Source organism: Spermophilus citellus, assembly GCF_964194105.1.
Source record: "Spermophilus citellus genome assembly, chromosome: 2".
NCBI lineage: Eukaryota > Metazoa > Chordata > Mammalia > Rodentia > Sciuridae > Spermophilus > Spermophilus citellus.
The window spans coordinates 3,377,070-3,402,457 of NC_138183.1; the positions used below are offsets into that span (position 1 = coordinate 3,377,070).

At 61.0% G+C, this 25,388-nt stretch overlaps 1 protein-coding gene across 1 annotated transcript in view; it reads left to right on the forward strand.

The window, feature by feature from the left end:
• Window positions 1–25,388, forward strand: part of SARDH (sarcosine dehydrogenase) — a 53,754-nt gene that overhangs the window by 12,793 nt on the left and 15,573 nt on the right. Inside the window, exons 10-18 of the mRNA XM_081280174.1 lie at window positions 2,054–2,140; window positions 2,300–2,390; window positions 5,582–5,723; window positions 7,897–7,980; window positions 9,762–9,875; window positions 15,996–16,134; window positions 17,638–17,751; window positions 20,698–20,845; window positions 23,525–23,618. Coding sequence (XP_081136300.1) covers window positions 2,054–2,140; window positions 2,300–2,390; window positions 5,582–5,723; window positions 7,897–7,980; window positions 9,762–9,875; window positions 15,996–16,134; window positions 17,638–17,751; window positions 20,698–20,845; window positions 23,525–23,618 — 1,013 coding nt within the window. The remainder of the gene's footprint in view (window positions 1–2,053; window positions 2,141–2,299; window positions 2,391–5,581; window positions 5,724–7,896; window positions 7,981–9,761; window positions 9,876–15,995; window positions 16,135–17,637; window positions 17,752–20,697; window positions 20,846–23,524; window positions 23,619–25,388) is intronic.

Sequence of the window (25,388 nt, forward strand, 5' to 3'; positions counted from 1 at the left end):
TTGGCTCCTGAGGCAGGCTGTGGTGTGTGTGCGGCCCCCAGGGAGCAGCAGATGGGGCTCGGGCAGCCGGCGGTGTGCAGGTGGGCGCGGCGTGGCCGTGACTCACCATCTCCCGCAGCGCCCTCCACTGCGTGGGACTGAGGCGAGAAGCGCAGGAAGACTCCCGGGGGCACGCAGAGTCCCAGTGGCTCTGCGCTCCAATTAGACTGGGGACTCGTCACTCCCCCACAAGCCCTATTTTGGGGGAGGTGAGCATGCGGGACGTTCTGCGTCTGTCTCTGCCGCAGTGGGTGGTTTTGTCAGGAGACCAGCGTGTCTCCTCCCAGACACAGCCCATGGCCTGGCCCCCAGGGAAGAGCAAGGGCCTCCTGGGCCTGGGGAAGCCTGGGGGTGGACCTTGCTGCCCACTAGGGCTGGGAGATCAGAGTGGAAGCGGTCGTCCACTGCCCGGGGTCCCTGCGTCCTCGTGTCGCCCATCCTGCCTGAGCCCTTTCACATCCCGCCCCTGGCACCTGCCTTCTGAGCTCTGCCCGGCTCCCCGCAGGGCTGTTACACACTGCCCTGCCTGCCTGGGACAGTCCCAGCGGCCCAGCACGCGGTGGTCACAAGCCAACCCCACCCGCAATAGGCTGGCCCCTCCTCCCCCGCATCACCTTCTCCACAGCCCTCTTCTCGCCCAAATGACCGCTCCAGCTCTTTTACCCACCACCAGCCTTGCATAGGACCCCCAGAAGGTCCCCAGCACCTCATCACAGGCACCCCTGCCCCGGGACCCTCTGGGAGGAGTGGACCCCCGCCCTGGCCTCAGGGCGGCCTCTGTGGGTCAGAGCCTTCCCTCTCTCCCCCTCTCCAGCTTCTCCCTGTCTCCACCAGCTGAGAGTAACTGCAGCCACCCAGCCGCCTCCAGGTCCCCCTGGTGACATGCCACCTAAGCAGCCAGGGCTGCTGGACCAACCAAGGCCGGCCCCGGGTGCTTTCCCTTCCTCCATGTGGCTCAGAGCCGCTCCCATGCACACAGAGTCACCCCTCTTTGGGAGCCAGTCCCTCTTGGTGCCGGGGCAGATTCCCGACCAAGTACACCTGGGAGGAGCTGCCCAGGCCTGCCTCACCTCTTGCAGCCGCTGGCCCTGCCTCGAAGGTGCCCAGCACTTTCCATCACCACAGCTGGCTGCCCTCTGCTCAGACACCACCCTGGAGGGTCAGAGGCTGAGGCCCCGCTGGTGGCCAGGCAGCCCTGACCACCAGTAGAGTGACTGGGATACGCCAGACCCAATGCCCACCAGCTTCCTCGCCCATAGGTGTCTGGGAGCAGTCGGTCCTCACTGCTGACCCTCACCCGCTGTACCTTCTTGCAAGGTGTCCTCGGTCCTGCTCATTCAAGTGTTGTCCATCTCCTTCACACAGCCAGGAAGGGGTAGAGTGGGGATGAGCCTGGGGCAGCAGCTTTATGATCAGGGCCCTGAGTCCCTCTCCCTCCATGTTCTGGGCTCTGAGGCACATGGGCAGGGGCAGAGTGGGAAGCTTAGTCCCCTATCTCAAAGAACTTATGGTCACTTATTCATTCAACAAACATTTATCAAGCACCTCTGCTGGGCTCTGTGCTGTCTTTGGGACACAGCGGTGAGCAAAACCATCCCTTTCCCTGCATGGTCAGTGGACAAGGGGGTCAGGAAAGGCCCTGTGTTGGCAGAATAACGATAGCTTGGGACAGAGCTGAGCCCCACAGGTGGAGCTGGGCAGGCCGTGCCTGGGTGGCTCTGGCAGCAAATGCCCAGGTGCTCAGGGGAATGGGACAGGGGCAGTCAGGGCGGCTCCCTGAAAGGGCATCGCTTGAGGCCAGGAGGCTCTGAATGCAGCAGGCACCGGCAGGGGCAGGGTGCCCCTGTGCAGGGTGGCCTTGGCTTAGGAGGGCTGAGCTGGGGAGGAAGGTGGCCAGGAGTTCCCTGGGCTGTCCCTGTGCCCCGTGGCCTGGCTGCCCTCACTGCTGTCTCTGAAGACCCCACCCCGGGCGGCCGAAGGCTGGAGGGGGCTGCAGGTCTCCCGTCTCTTTCAGAGTCCTTCACGCCCGACCACAAGCCCCTGATGGGGGAGGCGCCTGAGCTGCGGGGGTTTTTCCTGGGCTGTGGCTTCAACAGTGCAGGTGAGCCTGGGCCATGGCGAGGTCCTCGGGTTCTCAGACTCTGGGTGGGCAGGGGAGGCCCGTGAGAGTGGGCTTGGGGTGTGCTGCCCACGGAGAGGGGAGCCTGGACTGGACGTGGGCCTGGGGACCGCTGCAGCCCTGTGCTTCCACCCCTGCCAGGAATGATGCTGGGCGGCGGCTGCGGGCAGGAGCTGGCCCACTGGATCATCCATGGGCGCCCAGAGAAGGACATGTATGGCTACGACATCAGGTGGGTGCTGCCACCTGGATCCCAGGCCGGGCCAGCAGTGCCAGGATGGGGAGGGGAGAAGGTGGGGACTCTTCAGGAAGGTGCCGGCCCTGGAAGCCAGGAGCCTTCCTGGAGGAGGCAGGAGGGGGGAGGAAGGGGAGGAGGCTGCCGGCAGCAGCAGCAGAGTCCAGGGGTCCCTGGCTTTGGCAGATCCACAGCCCTCGCGGTTCCCGGGTCTCCTGTCCCGGCCCCTGCCTGACCCTCTGTCCCCAGCAGCAGGACCTCACGGCCACTTTGCACATGGGAAGACTGAGGCCTGTGGAGCTGGGGGGCAGGGCTGAGCTGGGACAGTAACTGCCTGTGCGTGTGCCGTCACCAGGGCAGGAGCTCTGGACCGCGGCCTGTGCCCTCGTTCCCTGGCAGGGCCCACCTGGGCTGTGGGCAGGAATGTGGTGCCAGGCAGGCCTGGGCGCAGGGAGGGGCTTGGCTTTGGGTAGAGCTAGGGCAGGGGCTTGGATGCTGGTGGCAGGAGCCAGGAGGGTCCCAGCGGCCTCGTGGCCTTCTGCAGTCAGGGCCATCTCTTGGAGTCCAGGTCAGTGCCCAGGTGCTCCCAGGCAAGGAGGGTGGCTCCCCACTCTCTCCTGACCCAGGCCCAAAGCCCGTGCCCACAACAGTGTCCTGAGCTCACAGCTGGCCCTGGCCGGGCACACTGGGCTCTGCAGGACACCACCGGGTGGAGCATCTTGGAGGGAGGCTGCTTGGCCCCTGCTCGTTCCACACCTCCATGTGCTCCTGTCAGGCAGACCCCTGGGGACCCGGCTGCCCAAGTGCCCAAGATGGGGACAGTGTGGGGCAGAGGGGTGTGTCCAGCTGGGAGAGCCCCTCGCTCCCGCTGGCTCATTCCCTCCTGGCCTGGGGAGGACATGACCCATGGTGGGAGGTGATGTCTGGCTCTCACGGACAGACATCTGGGGCTGAGGTCCCCATGCCACGCCCTGCACTGCCCTGGTCAGTGAGGTCTGCACTGGGCCCTGGAGCTGCTCCAGGGCTGCACCCGGGCCTGCTCCCCAGGGAGGAATGTTCTAGAAATGATACAGTTGCAGGACGCCTGGAGGAAGGGCGGGTCCCAGCTCCTCCTGCAGATAGCAGCGCAGGACCCTGTGGGAGTCACCCAGCAGTGCAGCTGGGGCTGTCCTCAGCGCTGGCCGTCCCCGGGGGCTCCAGACCTGCCGGTCCACAGCCATCTGTCTGTGTGGCTTCCATACCCAGTGCGGCAGCAGAATGGGCGCCTGCCACCACCAGGGCTGCTGTGGACCTGGAGCCGTCCACTCTCACCAGAGCTTCCGCCACCCGGCCTGAGCCGGGGAGAGCAAGACGCAGGCCCTGCAGGAGAGAGTGAGGCGCCAAGGAGGGCAGCAGAGAGCTGTCCAGAGAAGCCGGCTTTAGAGGAAGGGCCAGCTCCAAACGTGGGGCTCCTGTGCCCGCCTGTGACCTCAGGAGGTCAGGCAGAGGGCACCACAGCCACCCCTGTCCTACACATGGGGGCAAACTCGGAGCGGGAGGGCCCTGGACAGGGCAGTGGGTGCCAGTGCTGGGTCCTGGGCGGGTCTGGCTCATGGGCAGCTGCCCCCGGGTGGCAGGGTGGTGGAGCGAGTTGAGCCAGGTAGGTCTCAGTTGCCAGCCCACACTATCCACCGTTGGCCCTGGGCTGGCGGCTCCTCTTCTCCGAGCCTCAGTTTCTGCTTCTGTGAACTGGGCACAGTGACCTACCTCCCAGAGTGCGTCTGAGGCTCACGAATGGACGCTGTGCCCAGTACCTGACATGGGCAGGGCCAGAGCAGGTACGTCTTATCAGGAAGGCCTTGGGGCAGGTTAGTTGGAGAAGTGTCCTTTCTTGTTCAAGTGAAGAGTGTAGCCCTGGCTGCGGCCCCAGCTGTGGGTCCCTCTGCCCACTGCTCACAGGCCCCTGTGGGCCACAGGGGGTGTTGGGGGCCTGATTTAACTCCCTGCAGGTCTCTGAGCTGAGGCCCCATGGCCCCTGCCCCACAGATAGGAGCAGAAGGGCCAGTGGAGAAGGGGCCAGCTGGGCCTGCCATGTGGCCAGCAGTGTCTGCTGCTGTCTGCTGATACAGGGCCCACTCAGCCCCGTCCACACCACCCCAGGGCCTGAGAAGGGCCCCCCACCAGGAGCAGCACTCCCAGCAGCTGAGAGACCACCTGGCTCGTGCCTGCAGCCCTCAGTGCCCGGGGGCAACCCAGCCAGGGAGTGCAGTGAGGGCCCAGGGGTGCCCCTGGATGCCTCCCTCCCCAGCTCAGCCCTCCTAAGCCAAGCCCATGCCCTGCACATGGGCACGCTGCCCCTGTGGCTGGACACACAGTTTTTGATTGTGGCCTCCAGACTCCTCACCCAGTGTGAGCCCCCTTAGCCTCAGTGTCCCCAAGTGTGATGTGGGCCCTATGAACAGGGCAACTCTGAGGGTGAGGAGAGGGTTCTTGCAGAATGTGCTCTGCCCTGGGCCTGGGCCTGGGCTGGAGGAGAGGCCCCTGCAGAGAGCGGTCACTGGAAATAGTATCCTCACCCTGACCCTCCCCGCCCCTGAGACTGCCCACCCCAGACCAGAGTCGTGCCTTGCCAGACTCCCGCACGGTCCAGGAGCTGCTCAACCGCTGAGGCTCTGACAGGTATCCCTGAGGACAGAGGCCTGGCCAGAATGTGGCTGTCCAGGTGGTGGACCGCGGAGGGTGACGGGACTCCTAGCTAGAGAGGGCAGACCGCTGGAGGCTGAGGCGAGCCAGAGTCTAAAAGCTGGGCATTGTGGGGAGCGGACTGCAGGGCCCTGACACTGCGGGGCCAGAGGTCGGACTCTGTCCTGCAGCAGATCTGTGGGGGTCTCACCCAGGTGGCCTGTCCCACTTAAAGGCAGGAGTGGGGACCAGGAACCCCCAGCATTCAGAATCTGGACAGTGGAGGCCATGGAACAGGCTGGACCCGAGCCCAGGGCCCTGGTGGGAGTGGGGACCCTGCAGGCCCTGGGCTCCTGGACCCCACTCTGCAGGCAGCCCTGGGGGCCACAGGGGAGGGGCTGGGGCCTCTTGACACCCAGTCCCAGGAGACCTCTGGGGAGGGTGGGGGTCCAGTTTATGCTGGGTCCTGGGCCACCTGGCCCAGGCGGTGTCACCAGGCGGTGACCTGAGCCCTCCCTGTACGGCAGGCGCTTCCACCACTCACTCACGGACCACAGCCGCTGGATCCGCGAGCGCAGCCACGAGTCCTATGCCAAGAACTACTCCGTGGTCTTCCCCCACGACGAGCCGCTGGCCGGGCGGAACATGAGGACAGACGCCCTGCACCAGGTGCCCTCCTGTGGCCACAGGCTGCAGTGACCCTCTGGGATGTCCTCAGGGTACTGGGTGGTGGAAGGCAGACCCACCCCAGATGTTATCCCAGCATGGGTGCTGGGTGCTGGGTGCCGTGCTGGTGGGGGAGAGGCGGGGGTGGCTGGGGGGGCTCCTGTGGGGCCCAAGGGAGGAGACGTCCTGGAGAACCAGGAAGTGTCCTGACGCTGGGGGCAGTGCTGGAGGCAGGGGCACGGAGGGCAGCAGCTAGGCCCCTGTGCCCAGGCCGGCCTCCTGCCCCACAGCTGGCTGGGACACTCTTCTCCTGGTGGGCGAGCTTCTACCTAGGTGACGAAACCCACTATCAGGCGCTCTTCCCCGGGGCCGGCGCTGTGACTCTCCTGGCCCCAGGACCTAGGCGCCCCTCGGTGTCCATCCCTAGTCATCCTAGCCAGAGGCTCTGCTTACTGGGGAACAGGAGTGATGGTTTCTGACCACTGAGGGCCTCAGGCGAAGTCTCTGGAGTGGACAGGTGGGGCAGGAGGCAGGCCCGGGGAGCAGGCAGCATCTAGGCTGGAGAAGGGGCCTCCCCCCACTGACCCTCCCGTGCCAGGACCCAAAAGGACCTGGCGTCTGCTGTACCACCCCCCAACCCCAGGAGAGGTCTGGCATGTCCTCTGTCAGTGGACTGGCCCCAGCCCAGTTGTGCTCCCAGGCCTCACAGAACCTTGGGGTCTCTGCAGCTGGACCCTGCTTTGAGCCACCCCCTGCCAGGCCCGACAGCTCAGAGGCCTGCCCGAATGAACTCAGGGTCCCTGGGCTCATGCTGGCTCAGGTGAGCTCGTAACCCCAGGGCCTTCCCAGGAGGCTCTGCAGGGGCTGAACCCCTCCATCCAGAAGGGAGCCTCGGTCCCCCGTCCTTCTCTTCCTCCTGGGTTGCACCTGTGGCACTTGTTTTTTAAAATAGAGTCACCTGCCCCTTTAGCATCTTGAGACCAACCTTCTTGTCCTTTGAAGGTGACCAATGGGGCACGCCCACCACTGTGCACTGACCACTGCTCTTCGGGGACCCCAACATGCAGGGAAGCCATGCCAGTGTCCAACCCCAGCCTTTCTCCCTGCCTGGGTCCCCATGGATGGAGGGAGGGGACGGTTGCAGCTGTGTCTGTCTTTGCCCCGTGCCACCCAGGGCTGGGCACACTGCCCGCCAGCCAGTCTGAGCCCGATGCCCTGCTGGCCCTGGCCCACTGCCAGGTGCTGGTCAGCGGGGTTGACTGTCGGCAGGACTCTTCCAAACCCACAGTGGGATTTTTTCCCCCCAAATCAAGTTAATTTTCAGAGAAAAGTGCCTGGACGTCACTTTATCATGCCCTGGTGGTTCTCCTCATGGTCGGCCCTTTACCCATTTTAAAGGGTGCAGTTTAGGTTACTCAGTCCCCTCCTTGCTGGGCAGCCATCAGCCCTGTTCAGTGTCCATGTGATAGGGCTCTTCTACCTGTGTGACAGTGAGCAGCTGCTGTGGACGTCCATGTGGAGTGTCCAGTGAGGCCCTGCTTCACCCTGGGTGCACACGCAGGCAGAGCTGCTGGGTCACACACTCCAACCTGTATTTCCTGAGTGCTCTGAGTCTGGAGGTCAGGGTTCCTGCCCTCGCTGCCTGGAGAGGAGCTCCTGGCCCATGGGCAGTCGCCTGTGTCCTCAAGGGGAAGACAGAGGGCACTCTGGCCTCTCTTAAAAGGGCACCTGTCCTATGGATTAGGACCCACCCTAGGATCTCGTTTGGTCTCTTACCTCCTCACAGGCCCTGACCCCAAGCACAGGTCACTGGGGTTAGGGTTTCACCACAGGAGTTTGTGGGGACACAATGCGGTCCATAGCTGCTGATGCTTCTCCAGGTTGGGGGTTCCCGGGGAGGCACGGGGGTGCGGGGGAGCTCTGGGGTGAGCTGGCGGTAGAACTCCAGATCTTTAGGTTTTTCAAAGATTTGGACTTTTAGTTCATCATTTAGAAAGTAGAATGTGGAAAGCATTAGAGGCCAGGCCAACCTGGGCTTGAAGACGCATCACAATAATTGAGATGAGGAGTGGCACAGTTGACAGAAGAAAGGGACTGTAACAGTTGAAAGGAAAGAAAGATGAAGAATCAGGCGGGGGACCTGGCCCTGTGTGACGGGTGTTGTCCTCTCCCACAGGAGCTCCTTGAACAAGGCTGCGTGTTCCAGGAGCGGCACGGCTGGGAGCGGCCGGGATGGTTCAGCCCTCAGGGGACTGCTCCGGTGAGTGGTCCCAGGGGTGGCTGAGGGTCTGAACCTGCCCTGCTGCCCTCAGCCCACCCTGAGTCGGGGCAAGCCCAGTTCAGAGCAGGCGGTGCAGCTGGAGAGCAGCCGGGCCTCCCTGGGCACTGTGCAGGCTTCCCTGCCCGGGTGCGCTCTGTGGGCAGAGCAGAGGGTGCCCCGCCTGGGCACAGCTCGAAGACTCCCCGGTGGTGGGAGGGACTCGGCCGTCTTCACATAGCTTTCTGCACGTATTTTTGGCAACTCCAACTGTTAGTTTATGTTAGTAGGAGGCTGGTTAGTGGGAGGGTTTATGCTCGATGTGTTCAGCTTATCTACTGAGATGCCCCACGCCCTGGCCTCCGAGGACCTTCCTGGGGCCTCCCTGCTCCTCCTGGGGATGGGCCCTTGGAGCAGCCTTGGGGCTTGGAGGCGGGTTGGGCTGGGCTGGGCTGGGTGCGGATCTGTGCATCAAGCCCTTTCCAGTCGCTTGGCTGCTCTGCCTTCTCCCAGTGGGACCCTCCCCCATCTCCATGGCAACCCACCTCCACGGCCCATTTCCTGGGCACCCTGAGGGGAGACGGGAGCCACAGCTGGCTCACAGGGCCTTGGGCCCTGTGTGGATGTCCTCAGAGCCTCCTCAGTCACTGCCAATTCTCTCGCTAGTCCCTAGGACATATGGTCCCTAAGGACCGTGCAGAAGGCTAGGCCTGGGCAGACCTGCCCTTTTAAGCCTGGAAGCCCCTCTGTCCTGGAGTCCTGGACAAGGAGAGGGGCGTGGAATACCCTTGGGCCCCCATGAGCAGATTTTCACCCATGGGGGCCACCTGGGAGTCCAGGAGACTGGAAGCTGCCTCCTGATTCCTGGCACCTCTTTGGGGCTACAGCGGGGGAGCAGGCCTGCTGGGGTCTCAAGGGCGGGCAAGCATGCCCCGCTAGGGAAGGAGAGGGGCTGTGGAGCCCGCCAGGCAGGCCTCAGTTCCACTTGGTTCCCACCTGTGGAAAGGCGTGGCCCCAGGCAGACTGGAGGCCCTGGAGGTGAGGATGGCCTGCTCCTTACACCCTGTGCAGGGGCCGGCAGGGGGAAGGGGGCGTCAGCAGGAGCAGAGGCCAGGAGGTCCCAGGGTCGTGGGGCATCTGAGAGAGGCAGGCAGCTCACAGGAGAGGTGAGGCGAAGGTGCAGGAGCCCGGCACGGAGCCCCCACTCACGCCCGCCCCGCATGACACAGCCTTGGGTGCTCGTCAGTGACCTCAGGCAAGGTGTGACCTCTTTGTGCCTCAGATTCCTCATCCGCAGAAGGGGTCACCCTTGTGAGGAGCATGGGCCACGTCAGCAGGGCTTGTCCCAGGGTGGAAACGAGTCCCAGATTGCCACAGAAACCGCACCTGCGCCATGGCCGGGACGTGCCAGCCCCTCACCTTCGCCCTTCTCAGCGGGTCACTTCCCTCTCTGCCCAACAGCGCCCTGAGGGCCTCTCTGGCCTCCTCACCCCTCACTCCCTAAATTGGGATCCAGCCTCTTCTCCCCCACCCCGGGGCCCCGACGGGTCCCCAGCTCTAACAGGCGCCACGTGTGCAGCTGTTGGTATTGCCTAGGCTGCACCCCTCCCGCCCGGCCACCACCCACACATGCCCACTGGACAGGAGGCGCTGAGGGCAGCACCAGCCTGTCTCCCAGGACTAGCGCACCACCTGCCCAGTGGTGGGCCCAGCTGTTTGTAGAGAGAGGGAGGGGGGAAGAGAGGAAGAAGGGAGGCGGGCAGTGACCATGTCCTCTGCCCCAGGTCCCCGACTACGACTACTACGGGGCCTACGGGAACCAGGTGCATCAGGACTGTGCCTACACCAGGCTGCTGGAGGACGAATACACCTTTGAATTCCCGCCCCACCACAGTGTGGTAAGCAGCCAGCACTCTCCCGTGGCCCAGTCCCTCTCCCCATCCCCCTCTCGGCCCCTCATGCAGAATTCTCACCTGAGCTGCCTGTGGGGGCCCTCAGCCCAGCCCCTGGGTCTCCTGCCAGCCTCCTGCCCTGCTCCGGCTGACTCAGCTGTGGGACAGTTACCTGACAGTGGTTGTCAGCAGAATCACCTGAGGGCAAATCCCATTGCTCAGGGCAGCCGCAGCGGGGGTGGGCCAGGGGGGCTGGGGGGTGGGCCAGGTGGCCTGGGTCCCTGTGTGGCCTCAGGCCAGGCCAGCACCCCTCTGAGCCCTTCTTGGTCCTGAGGCTGCCTGGGGGAAGGGTCTTCCTCTGGCAGAGGGCTCTGCCCACAGCTGTAGGTCCAGGACCAGGTGGGCTTGCTGATGCTGGGCACCTGGCCCCTGAATGGGCCCCTCCAGGGGACAGCAGGGAACAGAGCTGGGGAAGCTCTGCTGTTACAATCTGCGTGCTGCAGACTTCTGCCCCTTCCTCCAAAAATGGTCAGGTGAAACTGGCCAGATGGAGCCCCCGGCAGCCCACAGCCCCTTGGTGCCCGACTCCCCACCACCCTGGGCTGAGCCTGGGCTGGGCCTCCCCTCCAGCAGCCTGCACCCCGCAGGCAGCTCCCGTGCAATAAGCAAAGCCCCGCCCACCCCTAGCCCAGCCACCTGCTGGGCACTACTGCTGTTCCTGGGCCCTTGTGCCTGGTCTGGGAGCAGAGCCAGCCCTCAGCAGGACCCAGGGCCCAGGGTGGGGAGCCTCGGGAGGGGCCCTGGTGCCTGACAGGGCTTCATGGGGGAGCCACTCTGCTCGACCTTGCTGAGAAGGTTGATGCTCTCCGTGTTGCCCTGAAGCCCCCAGTGCTCCTTCAAAAGGAGCGGGTCTTGAGGGAGGGGACCATTTATCTCCACCACTGTCCCCACTGTCCCCAAAGCTTGCTCCAGTGCAAGTTTGGGCAGAGGCCTGGGGAGAGGCCATGCTGAGGGGGAAGCAGGAGGCCCCTGGTCACGAAGCGTGGGAGCTGCAGGCGGGCTCAGCGCCCAGTCCCTGGTGGTGCCTCCCTCACGGGAGTCGCGGGGCTGCGTCTGGCACCTTCAGGCTGCAGCTCCCGAAGCCTCTGGGACTCCCGGCCCTGAGGATGTGGAGGCTCTGGGAGATGCCAACTTGGCTGGGTGTCTTCACCAGCCTCCGCACCGCGGCTGAGACAGTCCCAGCGCAGGAAACGCACTCTCTGTCAGTGCTGGCAGCCGCCCCAGGCTGGGCAGACGGCGGGCAGCAGCCCAGGACGCTGCTTGGGGTTTTGGTTTTAGTCTGCAAACAGTGGGTGCTCCATAAAGGCTAGTGATGTCAGGAGGGAGGCTGATGAGCAGCTGAAGGGCAGGGAGGAGGAGGTGCCCACGGTGTGCTACAGAGTGACCACCTGTCCCAGGGGGCAGCTGGGCGGCAGTGCTGCCCATTTGCCTGGAGTGGACACTGGCCTATCTCCATGTCTCCCTGTGTGGCGTCTCTGAGCATTGGGGTGGGACCGAGACCCACAGTGGACTCCCATGGGCTCCTTTGCTCCTGTGCCACCCGAGGCCCCCTGGGGCACCTGAGCCTGGCAGTGGCCACCTGTGGGGCGGGCTGGGGAGGACATAGTGCAGCCCGAGGCACATGGGGCCCACCTGGTGTGGGAAAGCCGCTGCCATGGTCACATTCGGGGTTGGTCATGACAATGCTGTCGTGGTCTGCTCAGTGGTCAGGGGGCAGTGTGGGAGGGAAGGCCGAAGACCCACTGAGGTGCTGGTGGGCCGTGGGGAGGGCAGTGGGAGAGCTGGGTTGGCCGTGATTCACATACCGTGCGGTTCATCCATCGAAAGGGCCGGATTCGGGGATTTTCAGTGAGTTCACAGGGCCGTCGCACGGCCATCAGCGCAGTCTAGTTCTGGACACCCCCTTATCCATCCTGTCCCACCCCAGGCCACAGCAGCCATTAATCTGCTTCCTGTCTCTAGGAGCTGCCTCATGTAATCCATTTAAGTGGACTCATAAAATAGACGTGCTTTTGTGGCCAGTTTCTTTCATTAGCAGAATATCCTCAAGGTCCTTCTGTGTGGTGGTGTGTGGTGTTTGTACTCGCTGCCTCTTGCACACTGGAGCCTGCTGCAGGCACATGCCACAGTTCATCTGTCCATTCGTCTGTGGATGGGCCTTAGGGTTGCTCCCGTTTGGGGCAGTCATGAATGGTGTGCTGGGAACATCCGGGTGCAGGTTGTGTTCCGATGCCCGGGCTGGAGTGGTTGAGGTGTGGTCACTCTGTCCAACAGTGGTCTCCCCCCAGCAGTGTGTGTGAGTTCCAGCTCCACCCCGGCTTTGACGGCCACTCTCGCCAAGCTGCAGGGGGTGAAGAGGGGTCCCGTTGTGGTTTTGACCTGCGGGTCTAACTATTCGCCTTGCGCACCTTTTCGTGGGCTGTTGGCCCCTCGATATCTTCTCTGGGGAAATGTCTGTTCAGACCTTTGGCTTATTTTAAATTGAGTTGCTTGTCTTTTTATCATTGCGTTAAAAGATTTTTTGAAATATACACCCTGGATAGGAGCCCCTTGGAGATATCTATCATATGCAAACCTTCTCTCACTGTCAGGATGGTGTCCTTTGCAGCAGAAACTTAAAATTTAGATGACATCTGACTCATCTCTTTCTTCCTTTTTGTCCCTTACATTTTTGACATCATGTATAAGAAACTAACTCAAGGTCCCAGACATTTCCTTCTGAGTTTTCTCCTGAGGGCTTTGTAACTTAGCTCCTCTGAGATGTTTTGTGCATGGTGTGAGGAAGGGGTCCAGATTCATTCTTGTGCATGTGGCTGTCCTGCTATCACAGCGCTCTGTGTTGGAGACTCTCCTGTGAGAAAGTGTGTTGGTCCCTTTTCAGAATACACTGTTCAGCCCTAAGTGTAAAATTGGGGTGTAGGAAAGGCAGCCGGGGGAGATAGAGCAGAGCGGAGAGTTACAAGCAGGTAACACCAGATCATTCATATCCTCTCGGCAAACAGGAGGCGGGGGAAGGGGTGGCCTGACCCATGGGCCAAAAGCACTGGATCCAAGACTTTGCTGCCCCAGGGGAACAGAGGGAGGTGGGGACAACTAAAGGTACATTTCTTTAAACAGCCCAATAGGAGACAGTAAACCCTAGGTGTGACATCGGGAAGACGGTGCACCCCACGGTACTCAGCCAACAAGGAGCCGGGGGGACCTGCGCTCTCGGGGTAGAGTGCTGGTTGTAAGTGCCCTGGGTGTGCCTGCTCCCAGACACCTGGTCTCGCTCGACCATCAGTCAAGTAAAGCCTGGCCTTTTTGCTGTTCCTGTGTCCTGTAGTCCATGCTTTGGGCTTGGACAGGTGAGTGTGTACCTCACTCCCACGGAACTCTCTTGTCACCCTTGTTGAAAAACCAGTTAACCGAACACACGAGGGTCTATTTCGAGAATGTGGATTGCACCCTGCTGACCTCTGCGTCCATCCTTGAGTCAGTCCAACTCTGGTTTATCTGCTAGCTTTGCAGTAAGTTTTGCCAACAGGGCATGTGAGTCCTCCAATTTGTTCTTTTGTCCCCAAGATTGTTTGGAACATCCTAGTCCCTTATGGTTCCATGTGGATTCTGGGGTCAGCTGGTCAGTGTCTGCCGAGGAGCCAGCTGAGGTTTCGGTGGGGATTTTGTGGACTGTGGAGATCAATGAGGGGTGTGTTGTCACCTTGACATAGCTCATGTCTTCTCCCCATGAGCACGGGCTGTCCTTCCACTTCTTTAGGTCTTCTTAAATTTCTCTCCAAAACGTTTCCAGTTCTTTAGAGTACAGAGTTTGCATTTCTTTCGTTAACCTCATTCCCAAGCATTTTTTATTATTTGATGCTATTGTAAATGGAATTATTTTCTCCATTTCCTTTTTGGAATGTGCAGTGTTAGTCTATAGAAATACAATTGCTTTTATTATTTTTATTTTTGGTCTGTTGGCTTTGTATCCTGCAAACTTTTGAACTATTTTATTAGTTCTAATAATTTTTTTAGTGGGTTCTTTAGGATCTTCTACATGTAAGGTCATGTTATCTGTAAATATGTGTATTTTTACTTCTTCTTTTCCAATCTGGTTGCCGTTTATTATTATTGTTACTTTGCCTAATTGCCCGGGCTAGGGCCTCCACTATAAGATTGAATACAGTTGGTGGGAGTGGTATTGCCTCTGATCTTGGAGGTGGGAGTCAGTGTTTGATCAAGACGTACAGTGTGTATGTACTACATGGTTTTTGTAGGTTGCCAGGTGGAGGGAGCTCCTTCTGTCATTTGTTTGTTTTTAATCATGATTTGTGTCAAGTACTTTTTCTGTATTGAATGATTATGTGTTTTCCGGTTTTTATTCTGTTAATGTGGTTTAACTTCACGCTCTTGGGATGAGCCTATTGATCATGGTGTAGAATCCTTCCTTGATGTTGGATTGAGTTTGCTGTATTTTGTAGAGGATTGTGTCTACATTCATAAAGGATGTTGGTCCATAGTTTTCTTTTATCTTTGGTTTTGGCATCAGGATAATGCTGGCTTCCTAGAATAAATTGGAATAACATTTCCTACTGTGATAGTTTTTGGGAAGAATTTGTGAAGAATTGGTATCACTTCTTTGAATGTTGGATGAAATTCCCCAGTGAAGACATCTGGGCCTGGGCATTTCTTCTTTTTTTCAATATTTATTTTTAAGTTGTAGCTGGACACAATACATTTATTTTATTTATTTTTATGTAGTGCTGAGGATTGAACCCAGTGCCTCACACGTACTAGGTGAGTGCTCTACTGCTGAGCCACAACCCCAGCCCCAGCCTGGGCATTGCTTTGTGGAAAAATTTTAAAGGCTTAAAAATTTTTCTTTCTTTCTTTCTTTCTTTCTTTCTTTCTTTCTTTCTTTCTTTCCTTCCTTCCTTCCTTCCTTCCTTCCTTCCTTCCTTCCTTCCTTCCTTCCTTCCTTCTCTCTCTCTTTCTTTCCTTCTTTCTTTCTTTCTTTCTTTCTTTCTTTCTTTCTTTCTTTCTTTCTTTCTTTCCTTCCTTCCTTCCTTCCTTCCTTCCTTCCTTCCTTCCTTCCTTCCTTCTTTCCTTCCTTCCTTCCTTCCTTCCTTCCTTCCTTCCTTCTCTCTCTCTCTTTCTTTCCTTCTTTCTTTCTCTCTCTCTCTTTCTTTCTTTCTTTCTTTCTTTCTCTCTTTCTCTCTTTCTTTCTTTCTTTCTTGTGCTGAGACTCAAACTCAGTGTCTCACATGTTAGGCAAGCACCCTACCACTGAGCCACAACCCCAGCCCTAATCTCCTTATTTGTTATAATTTTATTCATATTTTTCCATCTTTATCCAGTTTCAGTGATTCATGCTTTTTGACATTTGTCCATTCTAACTAATTTGTGGTGTATTATTATCAGTTGTCTTTCCCCAGGACCCTCCTCTGTCTGTGGGATTGCTGATTTTAGTAAAGGTTTGTCAATTTTGTTGATCTATTCAAAGAGCCAACTTTTGGTTTTGCTGATTTTTCTAGTCTAATCTGTTATTTCTTTCCTTCTGCTTGCTTTGGGTTTAGTGTGCTCTTTTTCCAGTTTCTCAAAGTGGAAGGTTGGGTTGTTGAGCCTCTTATGACATAGGCACGTGTGGCTATCACCCTCTGTGTAAGCACAGCCTTTACGTGTTCACAAGTGATTGTGGGTTGGGTGTTGGGTCCGTCCACTCACCTCACAGTAGTTCCTTAGTGCCCTTTGATCTGTTGGTTCTTTAAGAGTGTCCTCTTTAATTTCCACTTATTTGTGGATTTCCCAGTTTTTTTTCTGCTTCTAATTTTGCAGGTCAAAGAACCTGCCTTGTGTAAGTTGAATCCTTTTGAATTTGCCGAGCCTGGTTTTACGACTGAGCGAGTGATCTCACCTAGAGAATGTTCCCTGTGCTGGAGAGAGTGTGTCCTGAGCTGGGAAGGGCTGGCTCAGTCTGGGAGGGAGGAGGGGAGGCTCAGAACAGGTGCATTGGGGAGGGCCCAGACCCCAGTGGTGAGGGGAAAGTGCACCTCAAAGACCTTGCACACCTACCCCGGGACTTTTCAGATCCAGAAGGAGTGTTTGACCTGCAGAGGGGCTGCTGCTGTGTTCAACATGTCCTACTTTGGGAAGTTCTACCTGCTGGGGCTGGATGCCAGCAAGGCTGCTGACTGGCTCTTCTCTGCAGATGTCAGCAGACCCCCAGGTACAGGCTTGAGTGGTGGGCCACTCTCCTCTCATACCCAGCACCACAGTGCAGCCCCAGGCACGAGACACAGGGGCAGGGGTCATGACCCCAGCGCCCCTCCTTGGGCCTGGCCTGGACACCTCCAGCCCCTCTAATACCTCCAAGCCCCGGCTCCAGGGCCGTCTCCTTGCCCAGCCCCACAGTGGGTCCTTCCTTCCCCTCCCTCTGGCTTCTTTCTTTCTTAGCTCCAGAAAGGAGGTGTGGAAGCAGGCCCTCAGGGCTGCCTCCTGGCACAGGAGGGCCCAGCCTCTGCCCCCAGGATGCTGTCCCCAGTAGGGTTTCCAGAATTAAAAATCCAGGACCCTCAGTTGAATTTGACTTTGGATGAATAATGACTAATTTTACAGTGGTATCTCCTGCCCACTCTTGCCCACTCCCTGCCCACTCTCTGCCTGCTGTACTGCTCACTATTGCACCACCCAAAACCCACCTGCTCTCGTCCTTATTCATTTCCTGTGGCTGCAGTCACAATGCCACCAAATAGGTGGCTTAAAACAGCAGAAATCTATTGTTTCATAGTCCTGGTGGCCAGATGTTGGAATTGGGGTATCGTCTGTGCTATGCTCCCCAAGACCCTGGGTGGTCTCCCTCTGGACTCCCCAGTGTGGCACCTGCTGTCTGGCTGGGGACCTGGCCCTGGCTGGGCTTCAGTCGGTCCATGCCACTGTCCCTGATGCCACACGGCCTTCTCCTGCATTTCCTTCCTGTCAGGAGGGCAGTCACATGGGACAGGGACCGGGCCCACCCGAAGGACCCCTCCCCATTGCTGGATCACATAGGGTAACAGAGACCCTGTTCCCCCTAAGGCCACCCCCCAGGTCCTGGGGCAGCTCTTCACATGTCTGTCTGGGGACACAACTTGACCCTAACACTCTCCATCCAGCCCCCGTCCACGGCTGGGTGTGTCCTGCTCACCCCGAGGCGCCCTCTGCCTGCCGCCCACTCAGCCCCCCATCTCTGCCCCCTTCCACCTGTCCTGTTTTCCTCCACCGTCCTCCCCTCCCCTGCTGGCCACAGCCTCTTGCCCTCCACCTGTCTGTCCGTCACCCACCTTCCCTTTTCCCTGTCCGTCCTTTGTCCACCCACATGACCCTTTTCCACAGACCTCATGGCCTCTGCTCAGCAGGCCCAGGGCTGAAGCAGGGGTGGCTCTTGCCCCTGGAAACCTCTGGTGACCGCTGGGAGGGATGGAGTGGGAGGCAAGCAGCTCAGGAGGAAGGAGCCTCCCTCTCAGGACAACAGTGTGGGTGACCTTCCCCTCGGTGGCCCTCTGGGTCACCCAGTAGAAATGGAATCACTGAGTCCAGGGGTCTTCCAAGGCCACCTCCTGCGGGTGACCTGCCAAGGGGTTCTCCAGAATGAGGAGAGCTGCCGGCCGCCCTCCACTCATCCACGCCTGCCCCACCTGCTGCCCACCCACCCCGGCCCGTGTGAACAGACCTGGCTCTCCCCGGCCCCCAGGCTCCACAGTGTACACCTGCATGCTGAACCAGCGCGGGGGCACCGAGAGCGACCTGACGGTCAGCCGCCTGGCCCCTGGCCCCGAGGCCGGCCCCCTGGCTCCTGCCTTTGAAGGTAAGAGACCCTGTGGGTGTGGGGCTGCTGCAGCTGCCGCCTGCTCTGGTGGAGGGCACTGGTGGCAGGACGATGCTGGCGGGAGGCTGGGGCTGAGCTTGGTGCCCTGCTGTGCCCGTGTGGCCAAGCTGGGGATGGGAGGGCTCCGTCGGGCAAAGGCAGCCTTGCTGGGTAGCGATGCGGTCACCAGGAGCTTGCTGGGCTTATTCTCCAGCCTCACGCAGTGGTGCTCGGGAGCAGCTCCTGTGGGCCAGCTCCACTCCTGCCAGGAGGAGGCAGGCGGTCAGCCCTCCTGCCCGGCAGTCACCCTCCTGCTGGGGATGGCTCTCTCCCTCTGCCTGGCTCTGTGCCTCTTCTCCCCGTAACTGCAGCTCAGGCCTGGGCTGGCCTAAACGTCCAGCTGGGTGTCCAGGCTGATGCCTGGCCCCAGGGTGGGTCAACACCTCTGTCCCATTTGCACAGCCCAGTCACCCCGTCAGCTCAGGCCCCCGATCCTGTCCCTCGGCCACACAGGAGCAGCCCCATTTCCTGTCCCCAGGGGAGCAGAGTGGGTGTGTCCCCTTCTCTGGGAAGGGCCATGGCCTCCTGAGAGGCAGCTCTGCAGGGAGGACCACTGCTGTCCGCGTCGTGTTCTGGAAAGGGGGGTCAGCTGGTTGTGCTCAGCCCACTGCTGTCTGCAGTGTCCTCCTGGAGGGGGGTCAGTTGGCCATGCCAGGCCCATCAGAGAAGCTGCCCCTCCCAGCTCTGGGCCTGGACCTGCGGGCGGGAGGGGATGGAGGGCTCACGATCGAGCCGGGTCCCGGGTCCCCCATTCCTGTGTCCAGCAGCAGCCTCTGCGCCCAGCCTGTGTCTGGCTCAGTGTGAGGCACCGGGACGCAGAGGTGAGCCGAGGGGGCTGCGGCCCATGTGGAGCCCTCCTCCTGGGGGAAGCTGCAGGATCTAAAAATGAAATACGGGGGACATGCAGGATGTTGGGCGTGTCCAGGGGGGCATCAGTACTGGAGGGGTGGGGCTCGGGGCAGGCTTGGGAATGTGTGGCCCCACTGCCCACAGGGTCCTCCAGGGGGTCAGGGCTGCTGAAGGCCGGTGTGGGGCCCAGCTCCGCCAGCCGGAGGGGAAAGGAAAGGGGAAGGGCCTGTGGGGTTTGGCTTCAGTACCAGGAGCGGGGAGGCCTGGGCACATCCCTGGCCACACACCCAGAGCCAGCACAGCTGGGCACCAAGTGCAGGTGCAGGTCTGCGAGACCCTGACCCAGAGCCTGCCGCTGCCTGGCTCTGCACCCTTCCCTGAGCCCAGCTCTCCCCACCCACAGACAGGACCCACCCTGAGCACTGTGGGGGGTCGGCCAGGGCCTGGAGGGGCCCACAGGGCCAGGAGCATCCCCCTGAGCCATGGTTCCCCATGAGAGGACAAGGACCTTGTGACTCCCCTGACGAGGGGAAGCTGTCAGGCAGCTTCCTGTATGGTCAGCTGTCCCCACCTGTGGCACCCCACGGGTGCATTGCTGAGCTGCTTGGGGGGAAGGTTGGCACTGTGAGTCCTGTCCCCTGGGAAGATCCAGGGGTCACCTCTGAAAAGGAGAGAAGGCTGGGGCTGGTTTTGTCTTCAGGCTCAAAGCCTGCACCATGACTGATGGACAAGTGGGCCATTAAGTCAGCCGTGTGTCACCTGGTGTCATCTAGATCTCAGTGACACTTCAGGACCATGATATGTACAGGAGAGCCTGCTGTGGGCCGGCGGTTGTCAATCTGTGGTCATTTCCAGTGATCTAAGACTGCAGAGCCACACCCGCTCCCAGCACCTGCCTGCCATGCTGACGGGTGCAGAGCAGGGTGCAGCTCACACCCCCACCTGGCCACACAGGGATGGCCGGGAGGGCTGCCCACTGCCCTCTGTGTCTGCCTTGCCAGTGGGCTGGACTGGACCAGGCTGCAGACCTGGTGTGGTGTTTTTAGTGGAGCAGTCCCAGGACGGCGGCCCAGAGGAGGCAGGTCAGCCCACTGCTGCCTGGGCACCCTGCAGCCCGCGGCTGGCTGCAGACGGATTGCTGTGCATGTGTGTGTGTGTGTGGGGGGGAGTGGGAGTTTGTGTGGTATGAGTGTGTGTGTGGGGGGGAGTGGGAGTGTGTGTGGGAGTGGGAGTGTGTGTGGTATGAGTGTGTGTGTGTGCGTGTGTGTGTGTGTGAGTGGGAGTGTGTGTGGTATGAGTGTGTGTGTGTGCGTGTGTGTGTGTGTGAGTGGGAGTGTGTGTGGTATGAGTGTGTGTGTGTGCGTGTGTGTGTGTGTGTGGGAGTGGGAGTGTGTGTGTGTGTGTGTGTGTGTGTGTGGGAGTGTGTGTGGTATGAGTGTGTGTGTGTGCGTGTGTGTGTGAGTGTGAGTGTGTGAGTGTGTGTATGTGTGTGTGCTGGGGTGGACACCGGGCTGTCTGGCTGGCATGGGGCAGGGAACCCTGTCCAGAATTCCAATGTCCTCCTTTTGTGAAGCCTGGGGAAGGGGATGAGCTGGCGTCCTGGTGGGATCCAGGGCATGTGCCACAAAGCTCCCCTCTAGAGTCGGGTCCCAGGAAGTCGCAGTAAGGCCAGGGCAGGGAATGCAGAGACCTGGGACCTGGAGGGACAGGGTGGATCAGGACCAGGTGAGGATGTTGAGGCTCAGAGAGGGAAAAAGATCTGCCCAAGGCTGCTCAGCACTGGTGCCTGAGGGGGTCTGCGTCCCTCCCCCAACCTGATGGCACTGGGCTGCTCACCCTGTTAAGGGAACCCCTGAGAGGCAGACATAGCCCAGGACTGTCCCCTCAGCCTGTGCAGCTGTGAGGGGTCCCAGTGAAGGAACTTGCACTGAGAATCCAGGTCCTCTTTCTCAAATGGGAGGCCCTTGGGCTACCCTCACTTTCCTCTGCACATCCCCGTCCCCTGGTCCTCTTCTAAGCCTGGCGCTGCTCTTCCAGGAGACGGCTACTACCTGGCCGTGGGCGGGGCTGCAGCCCAGCATAACTGGTCGCATATCAGCACCATCCTGCAGGACCAGAAGTTCCGGTGCCAGCTCATCGACAGCTCCGAGGACCTGGGCATGATCAGCATCCAGGGCCCAGCCAGGTGAGCCGGATGGGGACCTGAGCATGGGGTGCACCTGGGCTCACCTGACCTCACCTGGACCCCGGGCCCTCCACCTGGGCCCTTGGGCAGAACCAGATGGGACATTCTGAGTAGCTGACCACTCTGGTAAACCAAGAGGTGTCACGCCTGATAAGTGACCTTCAAAGCACCAGGTCAGACAGCCCTGGACGTGACGGTCAGCCTGACCTGCAGCGAGTCAGGTCTGGGTCAGTCACAGAGCCAGGAATTGCAGTCCACCCTCCCCGGCTGGGGCTCTACCGGCCACCTGCGCCAAAGTAAGATCCTACACCAGTCGCTGGCGCCTCCCCACGCGGTCCTTCTGAGGATCCTTACTGAGCCCTGTCCCCTGGCGAGGACTCCTGGGGGCCACTGAGGGTCGTGAGCAGGTGTGCACTTTGAGAAGACCCACCTGCTGTGCTTTGGGGAAGGGACCGGGGTCTCAGGGACAAAAGGAGACCACAGGTGTGCTCAGAGCCACCAGCTGGGAGCCTGGGTTTCCAGCCCTGGCACTAGTCTTTGAAGTGGATGTTCTTTCATTACTGATGAGGAGACGGAGGCACAGAGAGGTAGAGACATTTCCCCAAGGTCACGCAGCTTGTAAGTGCCAGAGCTGGAGGGCATGTGGCAGGGAGAGGGTCAGGGATGGCAGACGTGGCAGGATGGCGCTATCTGGGATGTGCCTGTGCAGCACCTGCCCACGGCGAGCCCAATGCTGCGAGCTGGTCCTCTTGCTACCCGAGGAGCCCACAGTCTCCGAACGGGGGCCGGAGAGGGGGAGGCCAGCCCTCCCAAGCCTGCGTGGCCAGGGTGACCTTGGATAGGGAAGGGGCCATTTTAGAGTGGGGGAGGCAGGTGGGCAGGGAGGCTGCAGAATGGTCAGGGGGTGGCCCCTGGGGACAGGCAGCCTCATTACCAGCTGCTCCCCCGGGGCGGGGCCAGCACCTGCCGCCTCCCAGTGACTTTCCGGCTTTCGCCTCTAAAGCGTCCCCTCCCTTTCAAGGACACCCCAGGAAGTCCCCAGCACCCAGGAGAGCCAAGCCCTTGGGGTGTGTGGGAGGCACTCAGCACAGGGCCTGGACGTGAGGGCGCCATGTGGGGGCACCACGCGAGCTGCTGCCCCACAGAACTCTCCAGAGGGCAGCCGCCAAGCCTGCCTGGCTCCTGGGCCTTGGAATGTGGCCAGCACCGCTGACCGGTGATCCAGACGGGCAGGCTCGTGTGGCCAGGGCAGAGGTGACGCCACTGTCCCGTCAGCAAGGCCAGGTGCTTGATGCCTCTGAGGGCTCTGTGAGGGGACGTCTCTGTCCCCATTCAGCAGAGGGAGCCGAGGCTGGCCAGGCCAGGGCTAAGTGCGGGTGTTGGACTTGCACCTGGGGCTCCGACGGGGAGGCCCCTGCCCTGTGGCCACCTGCGCTTCCTGCAGGGAGGGACAGTTCAGCAGACGGGGTGCCTGCCTGTCCTCCCCGACGTGGACCCTGGGGCTGGGTTCCCCTGGCTCTGCTGAGGCCACAGCCTGGGTCAGAGCCATGGACACCTTGGCCCCAGGAGCAGCACCCTCCCGGGGGAGGTGCTCGGCAGCCCCAGCTCAGCCGGGCCACCTCCCCGCAGTGTGGTCCCGGGCTGCAGAGTGTGCTCTCAGAGGAGGAGGCAGTGCCAGCACCGTGGGTGGCAATAGGGTCAGCAGCACTTCCGGGCAGTGGCCCCAGCGCCTATGGGGACCCCGGGTGGAAGTAGGACATCTCCAGCCAGTGGAGAGCTCACCTGCCCTGCCAGCTGCCATGCCTGGTGCTGAACATCCTGTGACGCCAGGCACGCTGGGAGGTGGGTCTCGTTGGCACAGAGCTCCCAGTGGGAGACAAGCCTGGCCGGAGACTGGGACCAGACTCGCAGTCAGGGAGGGCTGCCTGGAGGAGGTGCCGCTGGGCCAAGCTTCAGGGTGAGGCAGGGTTAAACAGGGCGGGGTGAGAGTGGGGAGGGCCCGGGAGGGGTGAATTTGCAAGGAGACACACGGCTTGGGGTCCTGGGATGGGTCACTGCCCAGTGGCCCCGCAAGGCTGCAGGCAGTGAGTTCAGCAGCACGAGGGCCGGTTCTGCTGGCAGCGTGGAGTTGGGAGGGAAAGGAAGATTCCCCCTGGAGCCACAGACCAGTGGATAGGAAATGTGACACGTGGGCACGTGGCCTGGCCCTGCCTCTGGTCGGTGACAGTCCTCCAACAGGCAGGATGGCTCTGGGCACCCGCTGGGCACTGAGCGAGCTCCAGTGCCCCTGCAGTCGGGTGGGGGCTGAGGGCCTGCTGGGGGACGCCTGGGGGAGCAGGACGGGTACTTGGAGTGCTCTCCTGCTGGAAGGGGACCTGTCCACCCAGCTCCAGCTTGGACAAATCACTGTATTTTTTGGGCAAAACAGAGGCCACCTTGGCAAGCTTTTCTTGATGACCAGGCCAGGGGTGTTTGGGCATTCGTGGTCAGATGACTGGCCTGCCTTGGTCACTGCCCGGGACCAGAGCTGTCCCACCAGGAGTCCTGGCACCAGGTGGCTTCTCCCTGATGGGATCCGGGTGCGCACTTGTCCCATGAGGAGAGGGACATGTCCTGCTTGCGGCTGTCCCCTGTCTTCCAGCCCAGCCTACTGACTGACCCCTCTATGCTTGCTCCTAGCCGGGCCATCCTGCAGGAGGTGCTGGACGCTGACCTGAGTAACTCGGCCTTCCCCTTCTCCACCCACCAGCTGGTGCGAGCCGCCGGGCACCTGGTAGGTACCGCCAGCCGCCGCCCCCCGGTGTGCTGGCAGTGGCCTGTGGTGAGGGGACAGAGCTTGGGCAGGGACCTGGGAGCCTGGTGTCCTTGGTGAGTCCCTTTACCTCTCTGGGTCTCGGTCCTAAACTGTGAACTGGGCTAGCGGGGACCAGATGGACTGCCCACAGGCTGTTGGGAGGGAGCAGGGAGGTCCTGCGAGGCCACAGTCAATCAGAGTCACGGCCTCCTCTGTCCTCCAGGGCCAGGCGTAGGTGGGAGGGGGACTGCCCCTGCCTGTGTGTCCCCTTCTGAAGGGCATGGGGCCTGCCCTCCCAATCAGGGTGATGGCGGGTCTGTCTCCCTGGAAGTGGGGGTGGGGGAGCAGAGCGGAGCGACTGTGCTGCTCCGGCGGCTCCCTGGTCCTCGGGAGGCAGCCCCTGCTCCTGGGGCCTCAACCCACCCTGCGTTGTGGATGTGGGGGGCGCTTAGGCAGAAGCAGGGCTGGTCTCACACAGCACCCCAACCCCACTGCTCCCAGAGGTCCTCTTCTGAGACTGGTCGGGGTCAGCCCAGGGCTCCTGAGAGTCCAGCTCTGAGCCAGCGTCTCCCACTGCTGGCCGTGTCCCTGTGGGAAAGCAGCACGGGCCCTTCTGCTTTGCTTCTCCTGGCTGAGTCCCCTGTACTCTGACCAGCCTGGGAGGTGCCTTGCTGGTCCCTGTCAGCACAACTGGCATGTTGTGACAGAGACCCCCTGTGGGGCCATCCCTTTCCTCCAGGGGTCTCTCGGCTGCCCTGGTCTCTGTCCACTGGATGCCAGCAGTGCCCCAAGCCAGGATAAGACTGTTCAGATGTGGCCACATGTCCTCCAGGGGCAGGACCTCGCTGCCTGGTGTCCTGTGGTGGGTGGGCTTTGTGGGCGGCAGGTGTGGGGCGTGCAGCGCTGACCCAGGATGTGGGAGAGCTGAGGGGCTGAGGGCTGGCCGGCCACCGGCCCAAAGCAGCCAATTCATGCGGCTGACCCCTGTGGAGGGCGCGGGTGGGTGGAGGGCAGCTGAGCCTGGGCGCGCCCCCAAGTGCTGAGGAATGTTGGTGGGGAGTGAGGTCCTGGCCTGCACAGTGGGTGTGGGTCCTGAGGGACAAATCTGGGTCCTGTTAGCAGATAAACAGTGTGGCAGGGAAGGCAGGGAGGGGCTGCCAGAGAGGGAGATGAAAGCAGCTTTGCAGGCTCCTTCCGTCCCCCCAGAGGCCGCACAGGGTCAGGAAGCCAGGGTGTCTGTCTCGCTTGCTTCCTGCCTCCTTAGCTCACAGCCTCAGCTGAGACCAGAGAGGGTGGCGCTCCGCCCCAGGCCCCAGCAGCACCCGGACCTCTGGACTCTAGCTTGGGCCGTCCTCTGGGGTCTCTGGGGCATCCGCTCTGTCTGGGGCTCGGTCACGATCTGCGGGTGGGGAGAGCGGTGGGTCTCCCACCACGCTGAGCTTGGCGACGACTCAGCCTGTGTGTGGTTCGGGTGTCGGAGGGAGAAACCAGGTGGGGAGGTCCCCTCCCGTCCAGGGCTCTCGCCTCCCTCCATCGGCAGGGCTACTGCAGGGCCACTTGGGAAGGTCAGCTGCAGTTGCTTCTCTCCCCAGTGGCCTGGCCTGGCCCGGCTGCCCCCGAGGTGGGCTGCTGCTGCTTCACCTGTGGCCCGGGAGCCAGGCCAACTGTCGGGCAGAGGCCACGCTGCCTAGGGTCACAGGCAGGCCGAGCCCGAGGGGGGCTGCAGGTGGGGAGGGGTCCTACAGCGCT